Source organism: Aulonocara sp. 'chitande type north' Nkhata Bay, linkage group LG11 (genome assembly GCF_057382095.1).
Source record: "Aulonocara sp. 'chitande type north' Nkhata Bay isolate Kocher_YH1m ecotype deep benthic linkage group LG11, A_spYH_male_GT1.1, whole genome shotgun sequence".
Lineage (NCBI taxonomy): Eukaryota > Metazoa > Chordata > Actinopteri > Cichliformes > Cichlidae > Aulonocara > Aulonocara sp. 'chitande type north' Nkhata Bay.
In genome coordinates, this window is record NC_141354.1 from 24,553,251 (window position 1) to 24,579,547 (window position 26,297).

At 37.8% G+C, this 26,297-nt stretch overlaps 2 protein-coding genes across 2 annotated transcripts; both read left to right on the top strand.

The window, feature by feature from the left end:
- Positions 1-644: 644 nt before the first annotated feature.
- LOC147319033 (cell adhesion molecule CEACAM1-like) lies at positions 645-9,894 on the top strand. The gene is made up of 9 exons (XM_086309968.1): positions 645-730; positions 2,180-2,503; positions 3,021-3,299; positions 3,570-3,836; positions 4,498-4,776; positions 7,176-7,281; positions 7,595-7,626; positions 8,043-8,108; positions 8,316-9,894. The coding sequence occupies exons 1-8, from the start codon at positions 679-681 to the stop codon at positions 8,087-8,089; spliced, it is 1,386 nt and encodes a 461-aa protein (XP_086166094.1). The 5' UTR covers positions 645-678; the 3' UTR covers positions 8,090-8,108; positions 8,316-9,894.
- Positions 9,895-17,527: 7,633 nt separating this feature from the next.
- On the top strand, positions 17,528-23,973 carry LOC147319034 (cell adhesion molecule CEACAM5-like). The gene is made up of 10 exons (XM_086309969.1): positions 17,528-17,623; positions 18,986-19,309; positions 19,807-20,085; positions 20,314-20,580; positions 21,532-21,804; positions 21,957-22,214; positions 22,989-23,094; positions 23,453-23,484; positions 23,621-23,703; positions 23,785-23,973. Exons 1-9 carry the CDS (start codon positions 17,566-17,568, stop codon positions 23,665-23,667), a joined length of 1,644 nt encoding a protein of 547 aa, XP_086166095.1. The 5' UTR covers positions 17,528-17,565; the 3' UTR covers positions 23,668-23,703; positions 23,785-23,973.
- Positions 23,974-26,297: the final 2,324 nt, after the last annotated feature.

Consider the following 26,297-nt stretch of genomic DNA (forward strand, 5'->3'; position numbering starts at 1 on the left):
TCCTTACTTTAGTCCAGTCATTCTTTTTGCTTGCTTTGAGTGAATCGATCAGTCTTCAGTTTGTGTGCTTAAATCTCAGTGCTTTTCTGTCTTTATGCTTTTCAAATTTTCATTCATGTAACTCACATGCTGGCCATCTCAAACTGGTCACAAAACCCCTCCAAGCCGCCATGGTCAATGGTCAATGGTGACTTTATTCAAATCTTATTGATTTGCAGTCTGCCCATACACCGCGAGACAAAACAAACAAACACACAACACACACACACATACAAACAAACACCTCCAACTTCACAACCCAGTATTGCCTTTGGAGAGGCAATGCATGAAAAGGACAAGGTGGACCAGCGTCTTGTATTCTATCACTGCTGTGATGGGTCATTGGAGCCTAATTGCCAAAATAAATCAATTAATTTCTCTCTGACAATAAATCATGTTGAATTCTTCCAAGTGACACATCCTGTTACTAGCTGTTACAGTACAGAAGGAAAGCTTAATGTGACTGAACAGAATCTGACACAAACATTTAGTAGAAAGGTTTGTTAATAATTAACAAGTTCATGAAGTTTAACCTTTCAGAATAACAACATTACTTCCTTATGACACCATATATTGAATGAACATTCATGTACCGGTATTAGCAAAGGAAAAGACAAAGAGTTAAGGACTGTTTTAGAAATGGAAACACATATACTTGTGATATACTTCTTCATTTTTGGGTCCATCTCAGGTGAGCTCTCACTGTTTGATGTGGCAGAAAAAACTCACACTGACTTTAAAGTTTTACTTTTTTTATTGTTTGTTTGTTTTTTACTTTTTGAGACATCTGTTGAATACATTTCTAGTTTATGTTTAATCATATGTGACCTTAATATTATAAACAGAAAAAAATCTTCCTGCTCAGATAACATGAATCAGAGAAGAAGCAGGTTTGTACAAAAGTGTTTTAAATGAGAGTAGGAGAGCAATGCCATGGTCCTTATAATTCTCTCAGGGCTTCTCTAGTAATCCGTAGTTTTCCTCGTCCTTTGTGTCATTCTTCATTGATCGTTAATTGTTCATCATGCGACTTTAACTCTTTTTACTTCTCTGATTTGTTCTTCATGAGTATAGAGAGAGAAGAGTGGAAACAAAAGACATTTAAAAGAAAGTTGAGTGCTTCCTTCTGAATCTCAGTTTAAATCTATTCCAATTAAACCCTATAGTTCGTGTCTCCTTTCTCCTCCGGATGCAGGACTTGGGACACCTTTCTCAAGACTGATTTCAGATGTAGGACAGAGGAGACAGGAGAAATATGGGAAGCCTTTGATCAGGTTGCTTCAGTTGGCTCCCCTGTTGGCTACCTGTTTCTAGATTATGTTGTACGTGAATCTGTCAGTGTCAGTTTTGTTTCTTGAACTAACCTGCTGAGTGTTCTTCTTTTTCTTTTTTCTTTTTGAATAAATCTCTGATTAAAATAACTTGAACTTTTCAGACTTGCTTTATTTTCTACTAATCAATTAAAATGTTTGAGATTTATTTTTTTAATGTGACTGGACATCAACATCTTTATAGCAACAATTCAAGTTTTATATCTTGCTCTAACACAGTTGCACCACATGAGGGAGGCATCCTGCAAGTTTTCTGGTGCATCAGATTACAGAAACAAACAAACAAAACAAAACAATCTACAATTCTCTTTGTGCAGGAAACTGACACTGCATCTTGTTAAGTAGAGTTTCATTCACCATTCTGAGTCAGTAGATTTTTGGTCAGTTTGATAGTAAAACATTCCTAACTGCACACTTCACGGATATTTAATTAATGGCTTCGTTACTACAGCTTCTTGTTGTTTTTGTGACATTTGCAAGTAAGTCTCAAAATTAAGATGTTCAGTATAACTTATGGTCTCTTTACAAAAAGTCAGATTTTCCTTCGGTTGTTCGCCAAGGGCTTAGAATAGCAACAAGTCACCAAAAGCAACAGCTGGTTAACAGTTTTGATAACCACGCGATTATTGAGCGATTCCTGAAACTCGATCAGAATTATGTGCAGTATTATCTGGAAAAGCTGACATTAAACTTTAATGAAAATAACTCAAACTCTTCAAACCTGCTATATTTCATGCTAATCTTTATATATTCATCAACTGTTTTATATGTTTGAGTAACAACAGCACTTTTCTATTCTTCTCCCGCAGGTTTCACTGAAGGAGCTGGTGTGTTGCCTGATGATCGTCTGAATGCAGCTGTCGGAGGAACTGTGATGTTCACTACAACACTGACTCCATCAGAGAAACCGTTTACATCTGTGAACTGGAGTTTTAATTTCAGTATGACTATAATAACCATGATTAACTCAGAGACTATTACTGAACCTGAGTATGAAGGCAGGATCACCTTCTTCCCATCTACTGCGTCTTTGGGGCTCAGGAGTCTCACTCTGGATGACACTGGAGAATACGGTGTTAGTATTATACAACCTGGAAAAACCCAGAATGGCCGTACTATTCTGGTGATATACGGTGAGCAGATGTAGAAATTCAACAGCTTAATTGTTTTTGCAATATTTAAGCATGTTTACAATATATTGAACATGTAAAAACACCTGCAATGATTAGCACATGTTTGTTACATCTCTACTCACTGCAGTAATGCATTCTTGAAATACTTCATCTTATTCTTAAGACTGTGATATCAAAGCCTTTAAAAAGTAGCTGTAAGAAACTGAATGGTTTATTTGAAGGTAATATTGATCCCCATGCAACAAAGAACAAGCTGAGAACTCAACTGTCTCATTTTTTCTGTTCAGAATAGTCACTTAAAGGGAGTTGATTCATTTATTTATACAAATAAAAATATTTCAAGATTTTGACTGGTACAGTATTTCTTTCAATTATTGATATTCTGTCTTTTAGGTTGTGTATGTAATATATCCTCCTTAACATGACATAGTTCAGCTGGAATTGATTTGTAATTGTTTCAATGCTTATTTTCTATTTTTGATGCCAACAATGAAACTATTTTGTTTTTCTTTCACAGAGAAAGTCTCCAATGTGTTGGTAACTTCCAGCAGCACAGACTTGGTTGAGTTCAGTGGTTCTGTCTCTCTGTCCTGCTCTGCCTCTGGATCCTCTCTCTCTTTCCTCTGGTTGAACGGCAGCTCTGAGGTTACAGCAAGTGACAGAGTTCAGCTCACTGATGGAGGCTCCAATCTGACTATAATCACTGTGACCCGCTTTGACCAGGGACCATTCAGGTGTCGTGTGTCCAACCCTGTCAGTACTGTTACCAGTGATCCAGTAAACCTCTCCATCAGCTGTGAGTTACTAAACTAAATGTTCAGTAGTTTATCTGAAAACATCTGCACACAAGCATCAGAGTGTTTAGACATCTGTTTAGATTTCAGAATATTAGATATGTCTGATAAGCTGAATAGAAGATGGATGAGATCTTTTTTCTGTTGACATGATATGAAGCAATGTAGTTGTGTGAAATACTTTTACGATTTCACAAGAGAAACTGAATGTAATATTCTTTTACATTTTTCATCCACCCAACGTAACTTTTCTATGTCCCCTCTACATTTAGATGGTCCAGAAAATATAAATTTGATCTCATCTCCTCCACAAGGATACTTTGCTGTGGGGTCAGACATCAGCCTCACCTGCTCGGTTGGATCCAGACCTCCTGCTCAGTTTAAGTGGTTTCTGAATGGAGATCAGCTGCTTGATACTGGATCAGAGCTCAGACTGATGGATGTTCAGATGAGTCAGAGTGGAAACTGCAGCTGTCAGGCCTTTAACAGCAAAACTTTGAGATCTCAAACATCTCAGCCTTCAGCCATCACTGTACTGGGTAAGTTTAATTTATTGTTAAAGTGTGTGATTCAAGCATTCTTTGCTCTCTGGATTCTCAGCCACATGTTAAATAAATTCTTCTTTGTTTAACATGTGGCTGTTATGATAACAACGTTTGTTATGATTTCATTACATATTGTGAGCTTTATGCGATTAGCCTAACATTATCACAATTTGTACAAGCCGGCAAAAAAGTCTTCAGTTCATTTCTGACGTGCTGACAGGTAGTAAATATTATTTGGTTAATTTATGGTTTCAGGGTGAAAGAAAGACATTTTTGAGGGTATTTTTTTATTTGCAATTAAGTAAAGCATAAATAAATTGTTATCCACTTGTTTTAAATATATATTCAATCAGCGTGGGATAATTGTACATTGGGGATTAATAATGAATTAATAGGAACACTAGGTAATTTTAATAGCTTTGGGAGTCATCATTGCTACGACATAGTTAAGCTAAAGAACCATATCATCAGGATGTTCATAATATTAAAAATGCTAGTATTTAGCACTACTTAGCGTTACATTTTTTGAGACAGGATCATACAGGTATGCATCACCAGCAAGCAGATAAAACTCTCTTATCTCTTAGTTTCTAACCTGTATGTAAAGAATTGTATGTGCATTTTCTTTCTTAAAAATCTGTCTCTTGGCAAACAGAGAAAATATCAGGTGCTTCAATTTTGCTTAAATCTTCAACAAACCTGCCAGCTGTGGGGACTTCTGTCAGCTTAACCTGTGAGGCTTCTGGCTCAGTCTTTACCAGAAACTGGATGAAGGATGGCTCCAAACTGACCCTGACTGACAACATGACCCTTTCTGACAATAACAGAGTTTTGACTTTTAACACTTTGAAGAAGAAAGACGAAGGAGAATATTTTTGTAATATCAGCAACCCTGTCAACAGTGATGGAGTTAAATATGTTCTGATTGTTAACTGTAAGTAACATGCTGTTCAGTTCACACTAACTGTTCACACGTATGGTTATATAATATTGAGGTACAATATTGGTACTACTACTAACAATATATTTAATCAATCATTGCAATTTATTTTTTATTTTAATGCAATGAACACATTTATTGTGTGTATTACTTTATTAGGTGTCCTTCAAGATGGACCAGAACATTTTCAAATTGAAGTTCCCAAAAAATATCCATATCAATATTAAAGACACTTAAAATTTGACTTCTATCCAACTGTTCATGTTCATCTACTGTATTTTTAATAGTGTTCGGTCCTTAGGGGCAATCTCTCCAGTGAGTCCTGGAGTCATCCTATTCAAATGCTTATTTCGTTCAATGCTTATTCTGCTATCATAGATGTTGTCAGAATCCCTTACGCAGGATCACTGGAACATACAAACTGCAGTAAGGTGTAAATTTACAGAGAGGTTCAATTTGACCTGCTCTTCTAAATCCACACAATCTGCCAGATCTACCTCAATTTATTTATATAGCACTCGTCACAGGATAAAAACCACAAAGTGCTTCACAATAATATAAGAACAGATATACATACACTCAACAAAAATATAAACGCAACACCTTTGTTACTGCTCCCATTCCCCATGGGATGGACGTAGAGACCCAAAATTCATTCCAGATACACAATATAACCATCCCTCCCAAACAGTGGTCACAAATCAGTCCAAATGTGTGGTAGTGGGCACATCTGCTATATTGAGATAATCCATCCCACCTCACAGGTGTGCCACATCAGGATGCTGATCTGACATCATGAGTAGTGCACAGGTGTACCTCAGACTGCCCACAACAAAAGGCCACCCTGGAATGTGCAGTTTTTTGCGCTATTGGGGGTCTGGGGACCCAGAACCGGTCAGTATCTGGTGTGACCACCATTTGCCTCATGCAGTGCAACACATCGTCGCATGGAGTCTATCAGATTGTCAATTGTGGCCTGTGGAATGTTGGTCCACTCCACTTCAATGGCTGTGCGAGGTTGTTGGATATTCGTGGGAACTGGTACACGCTGTCGTATACGCCGGTCAAGCACATCCCGAACATGCTCAATGGGTGACATGTCCGGTGAGTATGCTGGCCATGCAAGAACTGGGACATTCTCAGCTGCCATCTGCCCTGAACAATGTGAACCATGATTCATCCGTGAAGCGCACACCTCTCCAACGTGCCAGACGCCATCGAATGTGAGCATTTGCCCACACAAGTCTGTTACGGCGACGAGCTGGAGTCAGGTCAAGACCCCGATGAGGACGACGGGCATGCAGTTGAGCTTCCCTGAGACGGTTTCTGACAGTTTGTGCAGAAATTGTTTGGTTGTGCAAACCAATTGTTCCAGCAGCTGTCTGGGTGGCTGGTCTCAGACGATCTTGGAGGTGAACCTGCTGGATGTGGAGGTCCTGGGCTGGTGTGGTTACACGAGGTCTGCGGTTGTGAGGCCGGTTGGATGTGCTGCCATGTTCTCTGAAACGCCTGTGGAGACGGCTTATGGTTGAGAAATGAACATTCAATGCACGGGCGACAGATCTGGTTGACATTCCTGCTGTCAGCATGCCAATTGCACGCTCCCTCATTGCTTGTGGCATCTGTGGCATTTTGCTGTGAGACAAAACTGCACATTCCAGGGTGGCCTTTTGTTGTGGGCAGTCTGAGGTACACCTGTGCACTACTCATGATGTCAGATCAGCATCCTGATGTGGCACACCTGTGAGGTGGGATGGATTATCTCAATATAGCAGATGTGCCCACTACCACACATTTGGACTGATTTGTGACCACTGTTTGGGAGGGATGGTTATATTGTGTATCTGGGATGAATTTTAGGTCTCTACGTCCATCCCATGGGGAATGGGAACAGTAACAAAGGTGTTGCGTTTATATTTTTGTTGAGTGTATAAAACAGCCCAATCAAACATTCAGCACAAATCTAATTAAAAGCCAATCTAAATAAATGAGTCTTGAGCTGCTTTTTAAAAGAATAAATGCAATCATGGAGGGAGAGCATTCCACACTCTAGAGCCCTGCTATAGTATGGTACCACTAATAGTTTAAATGATGTACGTTTCCTGTAGTTTTAATATTTTCCATGAACTAAATTTTGGAAATGTATCCTAACACTTAACTACCCTTTATCAAAACATTAATCTTCAGCAAAATATTTGCTGAAACTACACAGTGCATTCATCATTTTGACAAATACAAGTGCTCTCCAGACAAAGACAGTAATGCACTGACCAAAAGTCCTCTGAAACCTGTTCAATTATGAAATCAAACAAAGAGAGAAATTATTGGAGAGTTTTGAGATGGTGAGACAACTTTGTGTCATCTTTATTTTATCTCTATTTGAACTTCCCCAGACCAATCATCAGAATGTGCCGCAGGTTGTATCGCTGGAATTGTAATCGCATGTTTTGCCATCGTTGCTGTTGCTTGTGGTGTAGGATACTACTTTTATAGGCGAAGGTAGGTGCATCATTTCTTAATGATCTTATTAGTCTAGGAATTTGTGTACTCAGTCCACTTCTAAACACATAAGCAAAAGCATAAGCATATGCTTGTTCTTAACTTAGCAATGTTATGTGTAATTCATTTAACATCATATCATTTCATGAAATAACCACAGAGGTGCAAGTATTTCAGTGCACTGTTTGTTTGAACAAACAAGTCTTTATCATTTGTCATTAAAATTGGATTTAAATAAATGTAAATGTTTAGTGTTACAGTTTTGTGTAACTTTGTGGAAAGACTTTGATAATGCTTCATTTATTATATTTAGAACCAACAAAAATCCACAGACACATAATACAGGTGAGTAATATTTTAATATACATTTAAAATATTGGGGGCGATCGTGGCTCAAGAGTTCGCAGTTCGTCTTGTAATCGGAAGGTTGCCGGTTCGAGCCCCGGCTCGGACAGTCTCGGTCGTTGTGTCCTTGGGCAAGACACTTCACCCGTTGCCTACTGGTGGTGGTCAGAGGGCCCGGTGGCGCCAGTGTCCGGCAGCCTCGCCTCTGTCAGTGCGCCCCAGGGTGGCTGTGGCTACAATGTAGCTTGCCATCACACTACATTCATTGGTCTGAATGTAGTGTAAAGCGCTTTGGGGTCCATAGGGACTAAGTAAAGCGCTATACAAATACAGACCATTTAACTTTCACATTTTTAATAACAAAATAAAGAAAGTATAAATAAAATTACTGTATCAAAATCTTTTTTTTTGACCAGGAGAACATGTGTATGAGAACACTTCCCCAAATGATAAGAAAAATTGAACTGTATTTCCATTTTAAGGTAAGTATTAAATTCACTGTTGTGCTTTATTAAGAAAGAATATCATTATACATTATACTTATACAATAAGGAAAAGATTGAAAGATTTTTTTCTCTGTATAAAAATCTATCATTTTTCCAATAGTGCTGAAAGCTAATGCCCACTCGCATGCAGTTTATAGTGTTTGTCTGCTAGAAAAAAAATGTCTATCTTTTCTTGTCCTGCAGATGAAACATTTGTGAAGTCTCTATCTGCTCCAGGAAGACAAAAGTTATTGTTTTTGTTAGTTTGTTGGTTATAACATTTTTTGGGGTCATTATGAAAATATTTTAACAGGACATATGAAGATTGTTTATAAATTATTAGCCTACAACAATAAATATGAAGGTTTTTTTTAAGTTGCTATTATTTTGATATAGGTTTCTGTCTGTAGCCTCTTATTGATCATTAAATGTAAAATAAATACAACAAATACACAGAGGTTGTAGCCCTTGCTCTTGCATCAGTTTATCACTCATAAATGTGGTCCTGTATGTTTTAATGGTGAACTCAATCTATATGTTGTAAAAATCTGGATGATTACAGAAAGCCTTCAAATGTTTTGCAGACCTTATGCTGCTGAGAAAAGCAGTACTGTAAAGTTTTACTGTGTGAGAGTGTGTTGGGGGGTAGGTGGGAGGTAGTAAAGAATTCAGTCTTCTGACAGCCTCATGAATGGAGCTATTCAAGAGTTTAGTGGAGTGGAGGAGAGATTAGGCCTTCTTGGCCACAGCAGCGCAGTAGATGTTCAATTGGGTATGCTGGGAATGACTTCTCCTGAAATCTGCCATAATCTCTTTGGTGTCTTTGGTCTTTTCCACATTCATATACACACATATATATACAACAATACAGGTAGAAAAACTTTTTTTTTCCAAATTAATTGTATTATCACTCTTAACGTTGTGTTGGCAGCAGCACTACTGCACCAACCAAAAGAAGGTTTCTCACAACCTCTCACAAACTAAGCAAGTGACCTGAAGACCCAAAGATATAAAGGTCTGGATGACCTCTAATTTTCTACTTTTAAATTCACCTGAAACTGAGGTTGTTTTACTCTAAATACCCTAAAAACTCATAAAAAACATGGTGCCTAGCGAGATACTTACTTTGGATGGCATTGCCTTGGCCTCCAGGAGACTTTTCTTTCTTGTTTTTGTACATCTCTAATAATGCATAACACATTCTGTACAAAAGAGTTTGAAAACTGGATTTAAAAAAAAACTATAATAAATGTAATGAACTTTTATACATTTAGGTCTTACTGATTACCAATGTTAGATTTGTATTGTTCATTGTCATTTATGCTTAGAAATATTTACTCATATATGCTTAGAAGTATATAATCATTTGTAGATTGAAAGAATGTCTCATCTTAGGAGGTCTGTAGCAACTCTGTGTAGCATGAAGAGGGGGGTGCGTTCACTCCTCTACAGAGTGTTCTGGCATAGATCACACACCTCCTAGGAGAGGTCGTATCTTCTCTTGCTGATATATGGTATAGCAAACACACGTATATCTGTTTGAGTGTAAGAGCCTTTTGTTTAGATGGACCGCTAGACTCCTGGCACCAGCTTTGGGGAGTCTTCACAGGGTCACATCTTGACCCCACACACACACGCACACATACTTACACAACACACAGGCAAGGTAATCTTTGTGTGTATGTAGATGTCTTGTGTTAATAAACCTATGTATATTCATGTGAGCTCAATAAAAGAACAATGTTATGGGGGAGTGGACGAGAGCGACTGGGGTCAAGTGAAGGAACGGCGTTTGTCGTGGTTCTCTCCCTCATGCATGAGTAACACGAAGAACTTTGCCTACTCGTGTCTTGCTTTTGCTGTGTAATTAAATTGTCTTGAAAGTTCCAGCGAATAGGTTCAAACTACAAACCTATCAACCAATATAAAGACGAGGCTGGAGGCACCACAGAGTTTGGATACTCTGTAAACAAAGCTTAAACTAAGTTCTAAATTTAATATATGACATTATTGAGTCATTTTACCCGAGTAGATATTCAACATGATATCAGAGAAATGATTGAAACATTTTTAGTGGTCTTTTACTGCAACGTCTAAGCTTTTTTCAAAAATTATAGTTCTACTTTGTGTTTTTAAGCTAAATATAATATAATACAAACCTTTGAAAAAGCCTCAACATAACATAATTTAGATGGACTTCAATGAAATATTTTAATGTTTATCTTCAGCCTCGTTGTTAGCTGATATCAACGATGAAACCATTTTACCACTTCTTTTACAGAGTCACTCTGCCCCTTTGACTTTCCTCTGATTCAACAGTTACAGTCATTTAGGAACTTAGACTCTATTAAAAGTTGGATGGCTGAAAACTTCCTCCAGTTTTAATGATCAAAAAACTGAAGTCCTTGTTTGTTCCCCTGACAGATTTATGCCTAAGATAATGAAAGCTCTGGGTTTTATTGTAACATTTCACTAAATCATCTCTCAGTAACATCAGTCTCTTTTATCACATAAGAAATATTGCCAAGTTAAGTCCCATTGTGACACACTTTGAACTGGAGATTGTTATTCATGTATTTAATTCATTGTTCATTGGTCTAAGCAAAAACTCCCTGGGACATCTACAGGTTGTTGATTTTCCAACACTGCTGAGAGGCTTCTGACTAAATTTTCTAAGTACTCTCATGTCATACATTTGCCTATCCAGCTACATTGGATACCTCAAAATTTGGGACAGGGGCATCAAAATGTTGAAGATCTGAGCGGTACTAAAAGAAAATGCTTGTAGAACATCAGTAACATAACTGAGTATAAAAACATCATCTTAGAGAGGCAGACTTATTTAAAGTAACGATGGGCAGACATTAATCAATTTGAAAAAACTGTGACTGAAAATTGCTGAACATCATCCAGGAAAACTGCCTTCTTCTCTGGGCCAAAGTACTTTAAAACTGGCTTCATAAATGCTGAAAGGTGTATGCATGTTTTACAGAAACATGTTGATAGGTTTGTAGCTTGAACCTATTCGCTGGAACGTTAAGGACAATTTGCTACACAGCCAAACAAGACACGAGTAGGCAAAGTTCTTCATGTTTCTCGTGCACGGGAGAGAACCGGACAAACGCCGTTCCTTCGCTTGACCCCAGTTGCTCTCGTCCGCTCCCCCGTAACACTGCTCTTTTATTGAGGTTACATGAATATACATAGCTTCATTAACATATGACGTCTACATACAAACAAAGAGTACCTTGCCTGTGCGTTGTGTAAGTTTGTGTGTGTGTGTGTGCGTGGGGGGGGGGGGGGGGGGGGGGGGGGGTCAGAGTGTGACCCCATAAATGACTTCCCTAAACCTGCTGGTCTGGAAGTCCAGCAGTTCATCTAAACAAAAGCCACTTAGACTAAAACAGATATAGATACGTTTATCCTACCATAAAACAATAAGAGAAGGTACGACCTCTCCCATGCTCCCAGAGTGCTCTCTAATGCACACAAAGTTTGCAGACTATCAAGGATCAAACCTCTACCAATCTAAAACTAATTATAAAACTCTAAGCATATATAAGTAGATATTTCTAAGCATAAATGATAATCAACAATACAAAACCTGACACATGTTCTCCATCATGTTACTCCATAATAACATAGCTTCATATATCACCAACTGAAAAAATTTTGAGTGTCATGAAGTATAAAATACAGCAATAAGAGCCAGGTCTCTTGAGCAGAATCATATGTCAGAAAACATGAGAACACATTCCCCTCCAAAAAGTTCAGAATCTGGTCTCTTCTCTTCCCAGATGTTTATAGACTGTTGTTGAAGACGGGATGCTACACAGCCAAAACTTTTTAAAGATGTGTTGCTGCCATCAAATTCAAAATGACCTTATTTTTTAATCATACTTTAAATGGTGCAAATGAAGATTTGTACATCATTATATTTTGTTTTTTATTCATATTTTAAACCATAGCCTACTTTTATGGAATAGGAGATATTTTCCTATTCTACTATTCTATTCTATTCCTACTACTACTATTAAATGTTGTTTGGGGGGGAAACCGAACACTCATATAAATATAGAGGACAACATTTACTGAAACAGGTTATTTATTTATTTGTTTGATTTTTGATTGCTTGTTAACTGTGCAAAAAGAAAATGAGGGGGTGAACATTTAGTAGAAAACTGTGTTGAAGATTAACAAGTTCAGGAAGTTAAACCTTTCAAAATAACACATTTACTTCCTTATGCCACCATATATTGAAATTAGCTTTCGTGTACTGGTATCAGTAAAGGAAAAGTCAGAGTGAAAGACACCACTTTAGAAATGGAAACATTTCTGATATACTTCTTCATTCTCGGTGCCGTCTCAGGTGAGCTCTCACTGCTTGATGTGGCAGAAAAAAAACCTGTTCACACTGACTTTAAAGTTTTACGTCCTCATTTTCCTTTCAATATGTCCTTAAACTCATTTGTTTGGCTAATATTTATATCACTGTTTTCATGAGATATCTGCTGAATACTTCTAGTTCATGTATAATCATTTGAAACCTGAATATTCTACACAGGAATAATAATAATAATAATAATAATAATAATAATAATAATAATAATAATAATAATAATAATAATAAACTTTATTTATAAAGCACACTTAAAAACCAAGGGTATGCCAAGGTGCTTAACAAGTAACATAGAGAATAGAAGGACGATAATAGAAATAGGACCAAAGCAAGTACTAAGTATGCAAGCAGGTAGCTGTCACTGATACATAGGAAAGCAACAGGTACAGAGCAAACAAGAAATTAAATGAGCATAAAAGTGCATAATATAAAATCATAAAAGAAATATTAACTAGAGGGAAAGGCAAGATTGAATAAGTGGGTTTTTAGTCGTGATTTGAACAGTGCAATGGAATCAGATGTGCGGAGGTCGAGAGGAGGGTATTCCACAGTACCGGGACAGCCAGAGCAAATGCACGGTCACCCCGGGACTTCAGCCGAGATCTGGGTTGGGTCAGAAGTAGTTGAGTGGCAGATCTAAGTGTTCTAGCAGGAGTATGTGATTTGAGAAGTTCACTAAGATAACTTGGCGCTAATTTATTAATAGTTTAGTTAATTAATAGTTAGAATACTCAGATAAGATCAGATAACATGGATCACGTAGTAGGTTTATGTACTGATGGTATACATTAAATGAGATGAACAGAGCCGTGTTTTGATTCGTTTCTCTAGTAATCCTTTTTTTTTTTTTTTTTTGCCTGTCCCGTTTGGCTCTTTTGCCATCAGAATTATTGTCTAAAGGCAAAAAAAGATGCCCAACGGATTTACTTTACCAAATTGACCATCCCAGCCTTGCCATAATGGTCTATTTGATTCACCTTTTATTGTTTATTTTATTTTCACTTGCTGAATACGGGACAGACTTGACTGGGGGAAAGAAGGGGAGAAAGAAAGAGGGAAAGAGAAACAGCTGAGAAGAGGGACGGGGGAGAAGGGCAAAAAACAAAAACCAACAGAATGGGCAGAGAAAAAAAAAAGAAAAAGAAAATGCATATATCGATCACCTGGATCACCTGTTGAGAAAGAAAAAGGAAAACAAGCAGAAGAGAACAAGAGTAATAGAATAAACAACATCACAATGATATATGGGAATATGACAGTAAATACTAAATATTAAACATTATTGTGCAGCACATAAGATCAACAGAACACAGTGTGCTTTGAGGTAGGAGCCAAAAAGGGTGTAGTTTGTGTGTGTGATCACCCGTGTGTACACCTGTGAGCATGGACGCGCTTGTTTTTTTAAAAGGTTCCTTCATGTAATGATCTGCTAGAGGGTGTGGGGGGGCCACAGCCCCGTCCCCCAGGGCATGAAGTAGGTATGGAGGAGATCAAAACTCCAGACATCCAGAGGCCCCCAGAACACAAGAGACCAAGGAAGACCAACAGAGGGGCAGCCGCGCCACTGTCCCAGAAAGAGCTGAGGAGAGTCCCGGATGAGGGCTCACTCAGCAGCCGCGGAGCAGAAGCCAGGGGGAGTTGCAGTGACGCGCCCGTGAGCTCCGCCGGCAGCCAGCTGTGCCTGAGTGACCGAGCCCCAGGCCGAGAGGCCGGGGGCACCCCACCTCCGAAGTGGCCCGAGCGAGCCCCAGGCTCCAGGCCCCGACAAGCGGCCGCCAAGGAGTGAGCTGGTGTGTACCCGGACGCCCATCCCCAGACACAAAGAACCACCAACGCACCGATGTCTGAGGGAGTCCGCCACTGGCAGGGGAAGTGGTGGTGGGGGGAGATAGGCCTCCAAACCTTGGAGGGCCTGAGATGTCCCCAGAGAGGTGGCGTCTGATGCCCAACCTGACATATAGACACAGACATACAGGCACACACAGACACAAACATCCATTCCCCCCCTCATGCTCTCATATGCACTTACTCCACACTCAACCAACGTGGAGACAGACATAAAGAGACGCTGTACACACGATCACACTCCCCAAGCGTACTCTACGAACCGGGTCTAGGTACCCTTGCCCCTGGAGGGGGGAACTGCACCCAGACCCAGGTGGTGTTACCCTTTTCCCTGCGGTGGGGGGAGGCAGACCGCCCCGACTCCGCAGCAGCAGGGAGGCCCCACACTCCAGACCGCAGTCGGACGGCCAACTCCTCCCCCTAGCTCCAGCGGGCCGCAGAGAACGGGGGTGAGAGAAGACTCCAAACCTCCCTCCACCCGCTCATTGTAATGTTGATGCATGTGTGTTCTAAGGTGCATTTAAAACCCAGGAGGGCATGGCGCTACCTGCCAGAGAGCAGCAGGTAAGCGCATAGTCCCTCCTGCTAGCCCTCAATGTCTACGTGTATTTAAAATTGAGAGGTGGGCAACGACGCCAGGGGTGAGGTGTACACCCTGATGGTAATTTGGACTCCGTGTATCGTGCCCACCCCCAAGATCCTATATCTATGTGTAATGAGAGTGTGAGTAATGTGAACGTCTAAGTTGTGGGATAAAATTGAGGCAGAGGCAGCCAGAAGGAGACAGAGGGGGGGGGGGGGGGGGGTAGCCTCCTCTGCACCCTGGTGACATACCCCTACTCCAAGGCCCTGCATGTGTGGGTGGTTGTGGTGGAGCGGGAAGAGGGAGGCAGCTGGAGATGGGGAGGGAAGGAAGGGAGGGGCAAGTGACCCCTCCCTGGGGCCAGCTCCCCCGCTGACCCCAGTAGGCACCCCCATACTCCGCGACCCCGGGTTGGGTCAGAAGTAGTTGAGTGGCAGATCTAAGTGTTCTAGCAGGAGTATGTGATTTGAGAAGTTCACTAAGATAACTTGGCGCTAATTTATTAATAGTTTAGTTAATTAATAGTTAGAATACTCAGATAAGATCAGATAACATGGATCACGTAGTAGGTTTATGTACTGATGGTATACATTAAATGAGATAAACAGAGCCGTGTTTTGATTCGTTTCTCTGGTAATCCTTAATGCTCCTATTTCTTTCAGTCTTTGAACACTGATTCTTGAATGTTGAAATCACACAAGTTGTTTGTTTTGGGTTTATTTTGTTTTTTGAGTTTTCCTTTTTGTTTTTGTTTCTTTTCTTCTTTTGTAACCCTTTATCTACATCTCCTTGTTGTCGCAATGAATTTTAAATACACAAATTTTCTTGTGTCACTTTAATTGATTTTACTTCTCTGCTTTAATCTTCATCAGTGAGGAAACAGAAGTCAGGGCAAAAATCCTTTAAATGATACATCTGTGCTTCTGAAGCCCGATTTAAAGCTCAATTAAATGTGATCATTGGAACAGCTTCATCATAAATTGTTTTCTTATCACAACATTTCTTTATGTTTAGAGCTCCCTTTACACACAGACAAATAATGGAGGACAGGAATTTTTTAAAACCTGTTTGCCCAGCACGGGGATATTGAATTCTATAAGATAAAGCCATAAATATGTGTATGTGAGTCTTCTATCAAAAGTTATAGCTATCTTTATGAAGTTGTACAAAAACGCTTTAATTTTTTGATCATCCTAAAAGACTAAAACAGACGGAAACAGAAGTTTTAAGTCTTCCTCACACCATGGTTTATATATTACAGATGTGTATCTGTTACATTCGCTGACCTCTAGTGGCTATCCCTATGTGAGAGAGCCTTTTCTCCCTCTCCTGTGATCCAGGTCTGCCTCATGAGCTGCAGCTGAGGTGTGTTGCAGCTCAAGCTCTTTTGTTGCAATTGTTTTCTCCTGTTTTTTGGCTGAACAGGGAGCTCAGCCATTGTATTGTTGTTTTTGGGTAGAGAGTTCTTGGTTTGTTTTTTAGTTAGAAAGGGGGTGCTTTGTTTGTTGTTTTGGCCTTGGAGACCCTGAAGAAAAGAGCTTCCCTGTGTTCAGTTGTATTTTAGTTGTTTTGTGTAATAAATGTACTTTGCGGCTGTTTATCATTTCTTTTTCACTTTGTTACTCCCCATCCAGACAACACTTTGTTTTTAAGTGGGGCGTAACAATATCATTCCTCTTTTAGACACTGAATGAAAGCATTTCTGCAAAGGACACTCCTTTGATCTTTCATCATAGCTCCTCCAAAAGCTTCTGAGTACATGAGATATATTTTTCTAAATTTCAGATGGACAGAGGAAACAGGGTGATACAATTTAGAAAAACAAGAAAAACCTTTGGTCAGGTTTTTTTTACCTGTTAAGTTTCTTTTGTATCTTCTTTTGGCTCTATTGTCTGGATTTGTCCCTGCATCTGTCAGTGTCACATCATTGCTTCTTGTAGCAATTTCTATATATTTTTTGCAGGTGAACTTCCAATTAAACACTTAAATAAAAACATTACAGCTATTTTTTTTTTCCATTTTCAAATGCAATGTTTTAATTTCATTTAGTCAAACAAAAATGTCTCCTATATGCTTAATTAAAGTTGGTGTGTTGCCTGATGGTTTTGTTGGATCACTATGACAACAATTCCACACACACCCACACAAAACTTCTCCAACTTCACAACCCAGTATTGCCTTTGGAGAGGCAAAGCATGAAATGGACAAGGTGGACCAGCGTGTCTGTTACCCGTTTTGGTGTGATAGTGGTTGATCTTCAGGACCAACATCTAGACTCTGGGACGGGCTGGGTTCCTGTCTTGTGTTCTGTCACTGCTGTGATGAGTCATTGGAACCTAATTGACAAAATAGATCAATTAATTTCTCTCTGACAATAAATCATGTTGAATTCTTCCAAGTGACACATCCTGTAACTAGCTGTTACAGTACAGAAGGAAAGCTTAATGTGACTAAACAGAATCTGACACAAACATTTAGTAGAAAGGTTTGTTAATGATTAACAAGTTCATGAAGTTTAACCTTTCAGAATAACAACATTACTTCCTTATGACACCATATATTGAATGAACATTCATGTACCGGTATCAGCAAAGGAAAAGACAAAGAGTGAAGGACTGTTTTAAAAAATGGGAACATTTTCTAATACACTTGTGATATACTTCTTCATTTTTGGGTCCATCTCAGGTGAGCTTGATGTGGCAGAAAAAACTGTCTGCTCACACTGACTTTAAAGTTTTACTTTTTTTATTGTTTGTTTGTTTTTTACTTTATGAGACATCTGTTGAATACATTTCTAGTTCATGTTTAATCATATGTAACCTGAATACATACGCTCAGATAACATGGATCAGAGAAGAAGCAGGTTTGTACAAAAGTATTTTAAATGAGAGTAGGAGAGCAGTGCCATGATCCTTATAATTCTCTAGTAATCCGTAGTTTTCCTCGTCCTTTGTGTCATTCTTCATTGATCGTTAATTGTTCATCATGCGACTTTAACTCTTTTTACTTCTCTGATTTGTTCTTCATGAGTATAGAGAGAGAAGAGTGGAAACAAAAGACATTTAAAAGACAGTTGAGTGCTTCCTTCTGAATCTCAGTTTAAATCTATTCCAATTAAACCCTATAGTTCGTGTCTCCTTTCTCCTCCGGATGCAGGACTTGGGACACATTTCTCAAGACTGATTTCAGATGGAGGACAGAGGAGACAGGAGAAATATGGGAAGCCTTTGATCAGGTTGCTTCAGTTGGCTCCCCTGTTGGCTACCCGTTTCTAAATTATGTTGTACGTGAATCTGTCAGTGTCAGTTTTGTTTCTTGAATTAACCTGCTGTGTGTGCTTCTTTTTTCTTTTCTTTTTTTTCCCAATAAAACCTCTAATGAAAATAACGTGACCTTTTCAGACTTGCTTTATTTTCTACAGATTAATTAAACTTTTTGAGATTTTTTATATATGTGACTGGACATCTGGACGTCTTTATAGCAACATTTTAAGTTTTACATCTTGTACTAACACAGTTGCACCACTTGAGGAAGGCAGAAGTTTTCTGTTGCATGAAACTGACACTGCAGCTTGTTAAGTCGAGTTTCATTCACCATACTGAGTCAGTAGATTTTTGGTCACTTTGATAGTTGAACATTACTAACTGCACACTTCACAGATATTTAATTAATGGCTTCGTTACTACAGCTTCTTGTTGTTTTTGTGACATTTGCAAGTAAGTCTCAAAATTAAGATGTTCAGTATAACTTGTGGTCTCTTTACAAAAAGTCAGATTTTCCTTCGGTTGTTCGCCAAGGGCTTAGAATAGCAACAAGTCACCAAAAACAACAGCTGGTTAACAGTTTTAATAACCACGCGATTATTGAGCGAGTTCCTGAAACTCAACCAGAATTGTGTGTAGTATTATCTGGAAAAGCGGACATTAGACTTTAATGAAAATAACTCAAACTCTTCAGACCTGCTATATTTCATGATAATCTTTATATATTCATCAACTGTTTTATATGTTTGAGTAACAACAGCACTTTGCTATTCTTCTCCCGCAGGTTTCACTGAAGGAGTTGGTGTGTTGCCCGATGATCATCTGAATGCAGCTGTAGGAGGAACTGTGATGTTCACTACAACACTGTCTCCATCAGAGAAACCGTTTCAATCTGTGAGCTGGAATGTTAATTTCTCTACGACTATAATAATCATGATTAACTCAGAAGAAACTACTGGACCTGAGTATGAAGGCAGGATCACCTTCTTCCCATCTACTGCGTCTTTGGGGCTCAGGAGTCTCACTCTGGATGACACTGGAGAATACACTGTTAACATTATACAAGATGGAAAAATCCAGAATGGCCTTACTACTCTGGTGATATACGGTGAGCAGATGTAGAAATTCAACAGCTTAATTGTTTTTGCAATATTTAAACAAGTTTACAATATATTGAACATGTAAAAATACCTGTAATGATTTGGACATGTTTGTTACATCTCTACTCTGTAATAATACATTCTTGCAATAATTCATCTTTTTCTTAAGACTGTGATAATAAAGACTTTTAAAAAGTGGCTGTAAGAAACTGAATGGTTTATTTGGAGGTAATATTGATCCCCATAAAGCAAAGAACAAGCTGAGAACTCAATTAATCTCATTTATTCTGTTCAGAATAGTCACTTAAAGGGAGTTGATTCATTTATTTTTACAAATAAAAATATTTCAAGATTTTGATTGGTACAGTATTTCTTACAATTATTGCTATTCTGTCATTTTAGGTTGTGTATGTAATATATCCTCCTTAACATGACATAGTTCAGCTGGAATTGATTTGTAATTATTTTAATGCTTATTTTCTATTGTTGTATTTTTCTTTCACAGAGAAAGTCTCCAATGTGTTGGTAACTTCCAGCAGCACAGACTTGGTTGAGTTCAGTGCTTCTGTCTCTCTGTCCTGCTCTGCCTCTGGATCCTCTCTCTCTTTCCTCTGGTTGAACGGCAGCTCTGAGGTTACAGCAAGTGACAGAGTTCAGCTCACTGATGGAGGCTCCAATCTGACTATAATCACTGTGACCCGCTTTGACCAGGGACCATTCAGGTGTAATGTGTCCAACCCTGTCAGTACTGGTACCAGTGATCCAATAAACCTCTCCATCAGCTGTGAGTTACTAAACTAAATGTTCAGTAGTTTATCTGAAAACATCTGCACACAAGCATCAGAGTGTTTAGACATCATTTTAGATTTCAGAATATTAGATATGTCTGATAAGCTGAATAAAAGATGGATGAGATCGTTTTTTCTGTTGACATGATGTGAAGCAATGTAGTTGTGTGAAATACATTTTTCATCCACCCAACGTAACTTTTCTATGTCCCTTCTACATTTAGATGGCCCAGAAAATATCAATTTGATCTCATCTCCTCCACAAGGATACTTTGCTGTGGGGTCAGACATCAGCCTCACCTGCTCAGTTGGATCCAGACCTCCTGCCCAGTTTAAGTGGTTTCTGAATGGAGATCAGCTGCTTGATACTGGATCAGCGCTCAGACTGATGGATGTTAACATGAGTAACAGTGGAAACTGCAGCTGTCAGGCCTTTAACAGCAAAACTCTGAGATCTCAAACATCTGAGCCTTCAGCCATCACTGTACTGGGTAGGTTTGATTTATTGTTTAAGTGTGTGATTCATGCATATATTTGTGACTAGAGCTATATTCAGATAATAATTTCACACATATAAAAATATTTGTGGAGATAAACAATACAGAAAAACAATTTTCAAATAAAATGGTTTCCTGATATACTGCAGGCTTTTGACATATTTTCTCACACAGAAAACAAATAGGGCTGATAGAAAAAAGAAACTCAGTCAGAGCAAAGAATTTACAACAAAATGCTCTTTAGGAAAAACAGGAAAATCTTCTCTGTCCAGACGATCGTAGACCTAGAAACAGCATTGATACCGTGCAGGACCCTCAAGCTACCGGGTCAATGTTAGAGGACATGAGCTTTTCTGTAATCATGTTATAATCTTACCACCCCTGCCTCCAATTCCATACCTGCATAAACCTTCTTATAGAAGTAGCATCCTTGGCTACTTCAAAAAGTCATAAAAAAGTTGTCTGTCTTTGTCAATGTCCTCTTCATTTGCTCACAAAACATCAGTTATATGTAAATAGGGTAATAAAAAGTGTCTGCCTGATATTAGAGTCTTGTGTTTCCACAAATTAATATCAGTTAGTATTAATTTGGTATTGGAGATAAATAGGCAATTTAAAAGTGTCCGGCACATTTAATTTTAATATTATACGTCTTGACCTTTTTTTTAGGTGAAGTTGTTTGAAAATGTCAAACAATAATAAATATTTTTAGTTGTAGATAATATAACTGTAATTTAGTGTTAATCATTATCCTGTAAATTATTCTACAGAGAATTACCATACCATATCTCAAGAGTTCTCCTCATCTCTGTGGTTTTGTTTGGTGTTTTTAAATCACATTTTATAGATTTTCCAGTTGTTCTCTTTTATTTCACCATCACTGATTTTTGCTTTTCTTATTATGATATAAATTATTTTCTAAATCAATTATTTTTTGGCAAACAGAGAAAATATCAGGTGCTTCGGCCAAACCATCAACAAACCTGCCAGTTGAGGGAACATCCGTCAGTTTAACCTGTGAGGCTTTTGGCTCAGTCTTTACCAGAAACTGGATGAAGGATGGCTCAGATCTGACCCTGACTGACAACATGACCCTTTCTGACAATAACAGAGTGTTGACCTTTAACACTGTGAATAGGAAAGATGAAGGAGAATATTTATGTAATATCAGCAACCCCATCAGCAGTGATGGAGATAAATACATCATGACTGTTAATTGTAAGTAATATCCTGGTCAGTCTACACTTCTTGTTCATGCATACAGTAAAATAATTTCAAACTTTGAATGGTACAACTAATATGATATGTAGTCTAGTGATGCAGAAATTTAAAAGTAATGAACACATTTATTATTTTTACCTGTTTTTCAGATGGACCAGAAAATGTTCAAATCAAAGGTCCAAATAAGATAAATATCAAAGGCATCTTAAAATTGACCTGCTCTGCTGAATCCACACCAACTGCCAGATTCACCTGGTTCTTTAATGGGACAGAGATACTTACCATTTCAGCTGAGTACATTAAAGAAGAGGTTGAACTTTCTGACAGTGGAAACTACACCTGTCAAGCATGGAATAATATAACTGAGAGAACATCATCATCAGTGGTGCATGGACTGACTGTAACAGGTATCTGTGTGTGTACATACTCTTTGATGGTACTATTGAAAGTTTAACAGGTGGTACATTTGCTCTAGTTTTCTATCTACGGTGGCCCCTAGAGACAAAGCACATACAAACTCCAAAACACTTACAAACACAACGGAAGTGCTCCAGGATGCTACGGGCGCTGTTGAGCTTTTGTTACAAAAAGCCAGGAAGTACCAATGACCGGATTAGGTGTGTTGTAGTTACAGGTCCATTTAAAATGTAAAAATTATTGGAATACATGAGTGTGGTTGTATCCAACTCCATGTGTTTGCAACAAACTTGCCGTTTATTTTGCAAATCGACCTCAACACTCCCCCTAGCGTCCTGGTGCACATCTGTTCTGTTTTGGAGTTTGCATGTGTTTCACTGTTTTAACGTGCTTTGGAGTTTGCGCTTTTCAGTTTGTACGTGTTTTTTGAAGTTTATACATGCTTTGTCTCTAGGGGCCATCGTATCTATCAATAAATTTTGGAGGTTCATCTTCAGATAACATAACAGTTGTTTCTAACACCACACTACCCTTTAGCAAGACATTAATCAATTGTCAGCAAATTGTTAACTGAAACCACATGGTGCATCCACCACTTTTCCAAACACAAGTACTTTCGATGCAACAAGAGCACCAATCAAAAGCCCTCTGATAGTTCTAAAATTATAAAAATCAAATAAAGAAAGAATCTATTGGATGGTTTTGGGATGATAAGACAATTTTGTATAAAAAAGTATTCATTATCTTTACCAATATTTTTCCAGAGAAATCATCAGGATGTGCTGCTGGTTGCATCGCTGGAATAGTAATCGCATGTTGTGTCATCGTCACTGCAGCTGTTGGTGGAGGGTACTACATTTATGAGAAAAAGTAAGTTAAGAATGTATTTGAAAAATCACCAGGAAAACATTTTTCCTTTTTGAATATACATAATTATTGTAATCTTTGAAATATCTCTAGTATTCAGTGGTACGATTCTACAAATGGTTCGTATTCTGCAAACAGTCACTTGCTAACGTTCATCTTCTGCTGGTCTCAGAGTAATCACAAAGAAGAATTAATTCTTTTCAGTTCTTGTTAATGTTAATCATGCAGAATAAACACTTATACTTTATAATAATAAATTTGTGGATTCCTTGTTCAATTCAAATAAACCTTAGTGTTGCCGTTTTGTGTTGCATTTAATTACATGACCACATTTTAATAATGCTTTATTTCAAATATTTAGATTCAACAAAAATCCTCAGAAGCAAAACACAGGTATGGTATTTTTTTTCTTTTTGAAATCTAAAGTCATCTTACATGTCTGCTATAGCAAAATAAAAAAAATTAGAGAATCAAAATTATTATCTGAATGGATACCTACATGCACTGTTACAAATCTTTGTTTTCTTAGAACAAGAAGAAAATATGTATGAGAACATTTCCATTACAAGAAAATAAAAAATATAAACCAAGTGATGACCTTGACATTTAAAGGTAAGTTTGACATTTGTTCTCAATGTTATTTAAGAAGGAACTATTTTGTTAATTAACAAGAATATTTTTCTATTTCTGTAGATGATGCATTTTTAGAAGTCTTCACCTGCTGCAGGAGGAGTAACATTATAATTTTCATTGGCTTGATATCATATAAAGTTAAACAAGATATGTTAAGATTTTTTTACCTCTTCATCTCAAATAACTATTAATACGTTCTCTGTAATAAATCTTCTAATATTCAAGTCACTACTTTATTTTAAATACATAAAAAACAATCAACACATCACAGTTGTGTCTCTGTGTCTATATGTTTATATAAACTTATTACTTATCAGTTACCAACTGTAGTATAATAATTACATGTCTTTGCACGTTAATATTAAAATCTACCTTCAGAGTGATGTCCAAACTGTGGACTGTGGCCTCTTGTTGGGACTGCAGGTGTGCTGCAGTGATAACAGAAATTCAGTTTGAAATTATAGTATTTACAGGTATATATTTATGTAAATTTATTTAAAAAGGGAAAGTTATAAAAAGCTTCAAGTAAAACTGGTAACAGGAGTTTGTTAGTTTGGTATTTCATAAATTACTCTGACATTGAGTCACTCATCTTTGTATCTCAGTTGCTTTGCACGTGAATGGGTAGCATTAGCAATTTTTAGCCAACCGCCTGTGTTGTTTGCATGTATCAAATAAAACATTCAATGAAATACTTCGCTCTTTCTCTTGTATTTTAATTAGAGTGAAGATTCAACATTGGATGGACCCCACAGGATTTTCTGGTTTTTAAGTCAAAAAACAGTTGGCTGAAGGTTTTATAGCCACTGATAAGACCTTACAGTGTGCAAAGGATGAAAGTCCAAACTCAGAGTCAGCCTAATGAGTCAGTGGGTTCAGTATGATTCAGTAGTTTTAGGGCCTAGGAGATTCATCAGTACTGGAGAATAATGGGTATTATTGGGAGTTTCTCAGAAGGCAGTGCGTCACGTTTTTAGTGTTCTTTGTCTCAACCTCAGGAGACAAAGCTGATTGAACACAATCCACCTTGTGTAATATATATAATTGTTAAATGGCTAAATAGTTCAATGAAATGCTATAGCAGATTAGCTGGTGATGTTGGGCTACATGTTTTTTCGTGGTTTTTGAGTGGTCACTTTAACAGTGTTTCACAGTGCTCCAACCTCTGACTGTCCTCTCTATTATGCAGGAATAAAACTGTTCATAACATATTGCTATAAAACCAAATGTTATACTTCTTTTAAATCACACAAAGATGAGAAAGGGTAGAAACTTTTATCAAAATCTTATATAAAACTTATAGATTCAGGCAACTGTTTGGCTGAGTCCTCACATCATTGTTCAATTCTGTTCAATTTTATTTATATAGTGCCAAATCACAACAACAATTGCCTCAAAGCGCTTTATATTATAAGGTAAACCATACAGTTACACATACAAAGAAAAACCCGACAATCATATGACTCCGTGTGAGCAGGCACTTTGGTGAAAGTGGGAAAGAAAATCTCCTTTTTAACAGGAAGAAACCTCCGGCAGAACCAGGCTCAGGGAGGGGCGGGGCCATCTGCTGTGACCAGTTGGGGTGAGAGAAGGAAGACAGGATAAAGACATGATGTGGAAGAGAGACAGAGATTAATAACAAGTATGATTCAATCCAGAGAGGTCTATTAACACACAGTGAGTGAGAAAGGTCACTGAAGAAGAAATACTCAAGAAATACTGCTGTCCTGTAAGTATACAACACATCCTCACTCCCAAAGCGTAACATTTTATGCTAAGTGACAAATCATCGATATATTATGCTTCTGGGCACCCAACACATCCATATATTTTGGAAAATTGAGGAAATCATTTGGAATGAATCTACACATGTAAATTCATTTAACTTAAATCACTTCGGAAAACACTATCTAACATCATTAAAGTGCTGGTTAAGGTTAGGGAAAAGGTTATGGTTAGGGCTCGAATACATGCCTGGAGTGTGTATTACCATGGGAGTATTAAATGGATTTCATCCATAACCCAGCATGTTTGTAGGTTTATTTATTTAACAAGCAGCAGCACCTCAGAGTTCTGGTTACCCTGCAAATTGTCAGTGAATATCTGCAAATGTTGTTTTAATTTGTGTCCCGTTTATATGAATGTGCTCAGGAACTCATTGTCTTAAAACTCACTTGTGTTCCTAGATTTAGCATTTTAATAGAGCTTACTTCATTCTTTTCACGTGGATTAAACGCAGAAAACACGGAATTTAAACTTTATTCATGAAAATGGGAAAAATCTTAAACATTTTCATTCATTTTTAAAAAATGTAATATTCTGATTCATCAAATTGCTTTTGATTTGTCAACAGCAAGAATAGAATGAGGAAATGAAAGTTTAACATGTAAACCCGTTAATGATTAATAATAATAATAATAATAATAATAATAATAATAATAATAATAATAATAATAATAATAATAAATTAACCGTTGAGAACAACAGGGTTACTTCCTTGTGCTACCTTCATATTCTGTAACATCCTGCCATTCGTGTATCATGAAATCATAAAAGGAAAAGTCAAAGAGTGA

What these genes read in the sequence shown, in the direction of transcription:
- LOC147319033 (XM_086309968.1), top strand. Translation starts at nt 679, where the DNA reads ATGGAAACACATATACTTGTGATATACTTCTTCATTTTTGGGTCCATC. An exon ending in AGTAAACCTCTCCATCAGCT is followed by an intron (nt 3,300 to 3,569) that starts GTGAGTTACTAA and finishes CTCTACATTTAG; the next exon opens with ATGGTCCAGAAAATATAAAT. An exon ending in TACTACTTTTATAGGCGAAG is followed by an intron (nt 7,282 to 7,594) that starts GTAGGTGCATCA and finishes TATTATATTTAG; the next exon opens with AACCAACAAAAATCCACAGA.
- LOC147319034 (XM_086309969.1), top strand. Translation starts at nt 17,566, where the DNA reads ATGGGAACATTTTCTAATACACTTGTGATATACTTCTTCATTTTTGGG. An exon ending in AATAAACCTCTCCATCAGCT is followed by an intron (nt 20,086 to 20,313) that starts GTGAGTTACTAA and finishes TTCTACATTTAG; the next exon opens with ATGGCCCAGAAAATATCAAT. An exon ending in TTCAGCCATCACTGTACTGG is followed by an intron (nt 20,581 to 21,531) that starts GTAGGTTTGATT and finishes TTTGGCAAACAG; the next exon opens with AGAAAATATCAGGTGCTTCG.